General features: G+C 43.7%; 1 protein-coding gene across 6 annotated transcripts in view; it reads right to left on the reverse strand.

Moving 5' to 3' along the window:
- Positions 1-6,531, reverse strand: part of EDA (ectodysplasin A) — a 429,425-nt gene extending 422,894 nt beyond the window's left edge. For 3 of the 6 annotated variants that reach the window (XM_077890361.1, XM_077890360.1, XM_077890358.1), the window contains exon 1: positions 5,824-6,530. In XM_077890361.1, the coding sequence (XP_077746487.1) occupies positions 5,824-6,207 (384 nt within the window). In that variant the 5' untranslated portion in view covers positions 6,208-6,530. Of the gene's footprint in view, positions 1-5,823 lie in introns of all 6 variants that reach the window. The other 3 variants (XM_077890359.1, XM_077890357.1, XM_077890362.1) reach the window with 2 other exon arrangements.
- Positions 6,532-7,452: the final 921 nt, after the last annotated feature.

The raw sequence follows: 7,452 nt of genomic DNA on the forward strand, positions 1-7,452 counted from the left end.
ATTTGGGAAGGGTTTACAACATAAAAAGTACAAAAAATGGTTCATAGCCAGAGTATATAAAGAATTCCTACAAACCTATAGGAGAAAGACAATAACTCAATTTTTTTAAATGAGCAAAATACTTGTATAGGTACTTCATAGAAGAAGCTATCCAAATAAATAAACATGTGTAAAAGTACAACTTCATTAGTCTTCTGAGAAATGTCAATTAAAATTACAATGAGATAGTATTACAAGCCCACCCACTAGATTTGCTATAATTTAAAAGAATGATAATAACAAGTATTAACAAGAATGTGGAACAACTTGAATTCTCATATACTGCTGGTAGAATGTAAATTGGTATAATCACTTAGAAAAACTATCATTATCAATAAATTTGAAACTATGCATTCCCTACAACCCAAAAATTCTAATCCTAGGTATATACCCAACAGAAATTCAAATACAGGGACACCTGGGTGGCTTTGCAGTTGAATGTCCGCCTTCGACTCAGGGTGTGATCCCGGAGTTCTAGGATAGAGTCTCACATCAGGCTCTCTGCATGGAGCCTGCTTCTCCCTCTGCCTATGTCTCTGCCCCTCTCTCTCTCTCTCTCTCTCTGTCTCTCATGAATAAATAAAATCTTTTAAAAAATTCAAATACATATAAGCAAAAGATATGCATAATATTCATAGCATTATTTATTATAACCCAAACAAGAAACAATCCAAATAGTCATTATCAATAAAATGAATAAACTGTAGTATATTCAAACAAGGGAATAATATACAAAAATAAAAATAAAACACTATAGCTTCATGCAACATGATGGATATCACAAACACAGTGTTGAGAAAAACAACCAGACCCCCTACAAAATATACACTAATTTATATCAGTTTCAAAATAGGTAGAACTAACCTATGATGTTAAAAGTCAAGATAATTATTAACTTTGGAGGGAGAAGGTACAGTGATAAGAATGGAGCATAATGTGGGGATTATGAGATGCTAGTTCTATTTCCTTTTTTAAATTCTAAAAAATATTGTATTTATTCATTTGAAACAGAGAGATACAGAGAAAGAGTGCGCATGAGCAGGGGGAGAGGCAGAGGGAGAGGGAGAAGCAGACTCCCCACTGAACCTGGAGCCTGACATGGGACTCCATCCCAGGACTTGGAGATCATGACCTGAGCCACCCAGGCACCTGGCTAGTTCTACTTCTTGACCTGGGTTCTGGTAACATTAGTGTGTTCACTGTGTAATAATTCATCAAATTGCACAATTAAGATTTGTCACCAAAAAAAAAAAATTTGTCACCTCTTCTGTATGTATGCAATACTTCAATAGAAAAGTGAGGGGGGAGGATGAACAACTAAGTACAACAGATATAAAGTCGGTCCTCTATGAGGGCCACCCTAACAAGCAAGGCAAACGGTTTTCTTGGTAATGTTCTTGGGTATTTAATGGCTTCTCTATTATAAAGAGATCTTCCCTGTAAGGTATTTACAGATAAATTATAGATTATTTTTTCACAAAATCTGAGAACGAGATGAGACTTAGATACAAAATAAAACAAAACATCAAATTATGTATTACAGAAAGCTTTTTTACATCATTTTAAAGGTAATGTGGTTAGGGCTCCTCTCTATTTCACTTTCTAATAACTCTAGAAACCAGAAACGTTGCTAGTGGAACAATTTACTCACCTAAGCATAGCTGACACAGGCTTAGCAAGACTTAAGGAAAGCAGGCTTGTATTTAAGTCCCTTACTATAACTAGCATTGAATTAGTACTGTGGAACAAGACAAAAAAAAAAGAAGGCAGATTTCTGAGGAGTTCTATATAAAGACACAAGAGTTATTAAACGAAAAACAGCAATAATAACTATAGAATGATCCCAAGACAGGATATGGTGGGTGCGTTGCAGGAGTAGAATTAGTGAGAGAGAAAATGCGATAGGTATAATGGAGCCAGTCGATCAAAAGCCTTCAATGTCAAACTGAAAACACTAGATTTAAACCCTATAGAAGGCTGTTTCATCTGGATCCCATTCCTCTAAAAAAAAAATTATTGATTTAATGACTCCTAGTCATTTTCTTGATCAACCAGCCTTAACAAGCAATGTAAAATCAGTATATACTAATGTTCTATCTATAGTTTAAACCAAGAGATGTTTTGTGAAAAAAAAGTTGATTTCTAGGTCATCACCTCAAATAATTAGGAACATTTTCCAAATATCCCCAACAGTCTCAAATAAATTCTCATTAATCTACCCATTTCTATTTTCCTAAACTCTTCCTAAATCTTAGAATTCCAATTTAGATTATCTCTTAGGCAATCATTTGAATGAGATACTACCTTTACTTGCCTCTCTTCCAAAAGAATCTTTTAAGCATTAAAAGATATCTAATACCTAACATAGTGTCGGGCTGAGTCAGGCTATTTATTGAGCTAAATTGTTAAATTATACTAATATATTAACCTTATTCATCTCTCTCATGGTTTTGTAGACTTTGATCATATCCTTCCTTTAACCTCTCTCTCTCTCCAGACAGGGGAAAAAAACTAGAAAATCTCTCTATACTTTTGATCAATTTAATTGGGTTTCTAAGGGCTTTTATCAGCTGTTAGGTTTTTCTTGAGGAGCAGCAACCAGAATTTTCTATATGATTATGGATGCAAATCTACTCTTAGTCTTTTACATGGAAAAGATAAGGGTTTTGTTTTGTCATTATTTTCAACATCCATCCTGCTGATGTCTACCATATTATTGGCTTTGAGGACCATAAACACAACTGGGCTAATTTCTTTATAGAATGATCAACAGTGACTTTTATTTTTTACTTTAACAATCAAATTGTGTACTGTCCAAATCAGAAGTTGATGATCTTCGTATAATCTCTAACGAGTTGCCAGATTAATCTACAGGTACTCCTTGGCTACTCCAGCTGAAGGAGACAGTTATGATTCCAAAAGATCTGAGGTGACCCTCTCACTTTTTATCATTAACAACGTCCCTACTGGGGAGGCTTTTCTAACAATTCCCCTGGAGAACTTTGCTGATCTTTCTGCTATGTATCCTGACTGCCCTAATTTCTTTCTGTACCTTGTTTTAAATGTTTTTAAATTGAGGGATACAAGTGACACTCTTCAGTGATCTCTAGATCCCTTTCTTGAGTTGTAACTGAGCCCATCATCTCATAAACACGGATAGGTTTGTATAGCCTTATATAATGAACTGACTCTGCTTTGCCCACTTGGTCTCATGAGATCTTTCTGCAATTTATTCTCACCAGTTTGTCTTTATTCCTTGCAAACAAACTGGTGAGAAACCTGAATATTCTGCCCACTGAAGGGTGTATATTTTTATCTTTCTTCCTCTCCATCTAAGAGTTGCTGTAACTGCAGCTGTTTGTGTTGAAAAACTAAAATATAAAAATATGACCTACGTGGCCAAATCCCACAAGGCTGTTTACTTCCTTGTTTATGAATCAGAATCTGTCAGCACAACTTCGAATCTTGACTGTCAGCAGATACTGCAATTAAATGTCCCTGCAAAGCCAGCAGAGGGTGCACCAGGGCACTAGAAATTTTACCCAAGATCTAGCCATATCAATTTAAGTCTAATAGCCAAACTTTTGGGGGTGGGGAGAGTGGGTATAGTAAAACTAATATTCTCAAGAGAAACATAATTTGAATCTGGGCTAAAATTCCTTGAAAGTGTACTTCAATTCTCCTGAAAGTAACAGTGAGGAAGAGTAAAGATACATGTTAAACTTAGTCTGGCCAAAATGCAGGTAGAATAAAAGAAATTGACGCAAACCTGAGCCCTGTACATTGTAAGAATTGTACTACGGAGCTCCATCCCACTTTCTCCCAAAAGTTCCAGGAGTTGCCTGCTATAGGGGAACAAATGAACTTTCTTGAACTGGGAGTCAAGAGGCCAACTTCCTATCTACCCTTGACCATAGCTGTAAATGACCTTGGATAAATCATTCCCCTCCCTCAGGACCTATGTGCTATCCAAGGAGATCAAACAAAATGGACTCATATGGCCCCTTACAATTGTAAAAGTGTCTGACTCCAATTGATGCCAGCAAATCTAAAGAGCCAGTTTGCTTGTCGTGACTGCTCAAAAAAGATTAAAACAGAAGTAAAGGACAGAAAATGAGGAGCTGTATGTAAATCTAGACAGAACTATTTGAAGTGCCATGCAAACAATAGGCAACTAAATGCCACTGTAGACCAGTGAGAGCCCCATACCACCACAGAAGAGTGCAGCTGTCCTGCTATAATCCTTAGTCTATAAACATAGGTCTGTCCATCCTAAATACTGAAAAGGGTTGGCTACCATTTGACTAAGGAAGTTCAATTACTTCATCTTTTCACAGAATATCAATGTTCAGCTGTTAAGTATTTCTACTGGGCACTGTGGGGGTGGGGGTGGATAGATAAAGGGAGCCAGAATCCTAGTTAATTATCATTTAGCTACAGTGTTTAAAGTTTCAAGTATGAGAAGCATGTCTACTGATTCTCTTCTTTGATAAGCTGTTATATAAGTATGTTGGAGTGTGCTAGCAAGACATTTTTAGGCTCAGGGTAATTTTACAATGCACAATGTAGAATATATGTCAGTCCCAACATTACAGTTTCGTCATGAATGTGATGCCAGCTTTGGATGGGTAGTCAAAGAGCAGAAATGATGTTTACAGAGTATGACAATGACTCTGAATGTGGTAGTAAATATAGAAATCCGGGGTCCCTCATTTCAAGAAACTTATTGGCACAACTTGCCCTCTTCCCCAAAAGGAACAAATTCACTATTATTCTCTAACCACCTCAAAAAGATTCTCTTACACTTGCCTCTTTTAAATTTCACGACAAAATAGGGCAGTTAAGAGAATACTTATTTTAAGTGCACTAAAGTTAGTTGAATAAAGAGCTGAAAAAGTGGAAGACAATCACCAAAGCTAATAGTTTGCCAACTATAAAGACTGCAAAACAAAACAAAAACTGCTCTTGAAAGATTACTCTTGAGTAATTCATTATACCATCAGTGGATTCTTGTTCTGGAACTAGCAGTAGTGAAGAGACTTCACACTTACCCTATTCACACCCCCACCCCCAAGAGTCAGAACCGGCATGCAAAGGGTGAGTTTTATTTTCATAGATTTTTTAAATTGCTGTTCAAAAGTTGTCTAGCAAGACGGCATACTTCTACCAGAATTCCACCGGGGCGCTGATCCTCACTAGAACACTGAGGACAATCAGTCTCAAATTGCAGGTAAGTGTGACCAAGCCCACGTTGTGGTCAGCGTACAAGGACCCGCGCTAAATATACGATTAAAAGTTGTTTCAACTGGGGAGCAGTTACTACAGCCGTTTACCGCTCCAACTCCAAAGGAGAGCCTGCTTGTGCTGGCATCAGCTCTGGACACGAAAAAACAAGCACCGCGGGCAGAGAATCTCACCAGGAGTAGAAGGGCTAAGCTGCTGCCGTTAGTCCTCCGGAGGGGCAGCGTCCGCACCTCCGCGGCCGGGAGAGCCGCCAACTTTCCCCAAGGCAGCTGGTAGCCGGGGGCGGCGGGCGCCTGCCAGGGTTCCCAAGTCCAGGGGTCCTGAGAGAGTCTGGGGGAACTAGACCAGGACCGAGGGCAACCTGCCCCGGGGCAACCTCTCCCCGGCTCGCCTGCCTCCTCCCCGGTCCGGCCCTGCAACTTGGCTGGAGGTGGCAGAGTCCTCCCCAGGGCCCTGTGGGGGAGGGCTCCCGCCCTGCCCACAAGGGAAGGGGGCCTCCGCCGCCGCCACCGCCGCCACCGCCCCTACTAGGTGACTCACCTGGTGCCCGTCCCGGGAGTGTGGGGGGAGTGCGGTTTCTTCTGCTTCCAGCGGCTGCTGCTGAGGTGATGGCTGCCCGGAGTCGCGAGTGATGGGACCGTCAGGGTCGAGGCCACCGGGGCTGTTCAGGGTGCCAGGGGTGCCGGGGCCAAGGCGGGACTCGGCTCCCCGTTCCCGCCGCAACTCGGAGCGCAACTCTAGGTAGCAGCACAACGTCAGCAGGTGGAGGGCCAGCGAGAGGCCAAAGAAACCCAGGAAGAGTCGGCAGCTGTTCCCTTCACCCGCCTGGGCAGGGGCCCCGCGACAGCCGCAGCCCTGGCTCCCCTGCTCCCGCGGCGCTGCTGTGGGCAGAGGTTCCCGGCGCTCTACCTCTGGGTAGCCCATGGCCTCCGGAGACACCCACTCTCTGAGGCCCTGGAGCCGCCGCGTCTGCCTCAGCCGTTCAGGACCCCTGACAGGCAGCTACTGCCCTGCCATCGGTTAGGGGCTGCAGGGACCCGTTCCAAAGCAACGGAGGCTGGGCGGAACGGAGCAGGGAGCTGCCGCATGTGCAGCTCCACTCTGAGGGGTGGGAAAGGGAGGAGGAGGCACGGGGGAGAGGGGCGGCTCGGCCTGAGGGGAGAATGAAGGAGGTGGCCCAAGCCGACCCCGCCCCATCCCCCGGGCGGCTGCCCGAACGCCCAACCACCGGCCAGCCAGCCCTTGGCGCTCCGCCCCCTGCCATTCCACCCTGGGCCTCCAGCCACTGGGCGGGGCCTGGGGGCGTGGGGGTTCGCCTCTGCCTGACTGCCCCACCCAGTTCTTCCCGCTTGCGCCTGTTCCAGTTGGTGACCGCCGCTGTCGTTCATGCCTGGACTCCGCCCCAATTTAACCCCCTACCGTCCAAACCGGCAGGAGGAGGGAAGAAGGGGGAGGCCGAGAATTTGGGAACCTTGGAAAGAAAGTGGAGCAAAGAAAAGGAGGCAGAACCTAGAATTAATAGAAATGTTTGCAATTAACTGCAGTTGTTAATAACATCATCCAGCACTTATCTGTTGCTTTCAATCTTCAAAGCGTTTAACAGACGTTAAACTAATTAAAACAGTTCTTGGTTTGGAATGAAACCATGCCTGCAGTGTTTGCAATCCTGTGGCGCGCCAAAGGAAAAAGGAAACCCAGGAGCCTGGGAGCCAAAGGGAGTGAGATTGGGGTGGAAATGAGGCAGCCCCACTCCTGGAGTGAGTCTCGAGCCTCAATCTAAGTGGCCGAAAAGTGCAGGTAAGCCAGGTGGAGCTGAGGTGATGTTGCCCCATGCAGGTTCAAACAGTCTCCTGAGATTTCTTGATCTATTAATTAATTCAACAAATATGTGTGGGTCCCTTTACAATGCAGAAAGTGCTGTATGAGATAATCCACAGCCAGAGGAGTTTCTCGCCTGCCTCTGCAACCAGTTTTCAGCAGAGAATATGTGCCTTCAATGAATAAATGGGGATATTGAGGGCCAGGTGAGGTGCATTTTTACAAGGGTGGTCCACAGAACCGGCCAGGCAATATTGGCATCTCTGTTTGTAGGCAACTGTTCTGGCCTCTCCACCTCTCCCCTCCCCTCCTCTCCCTGGAGTAGTCCCTGGGGGAAGTTCAACAAGTCAG

The sequence above is a fragment of the Canis aureus genome, chromosome X (assembly GCF_053574225.1).
Source record: "Canis aureus isolate CA01 chromosome X, VMU_Caureus_v.1.0, whole genome shotgun sequence".
Lineage (NCBI taxonomy): Eukaryota > Metazoa > Chordata > Mammalia > Carnivora > Canidae > Canis > Canis aureus.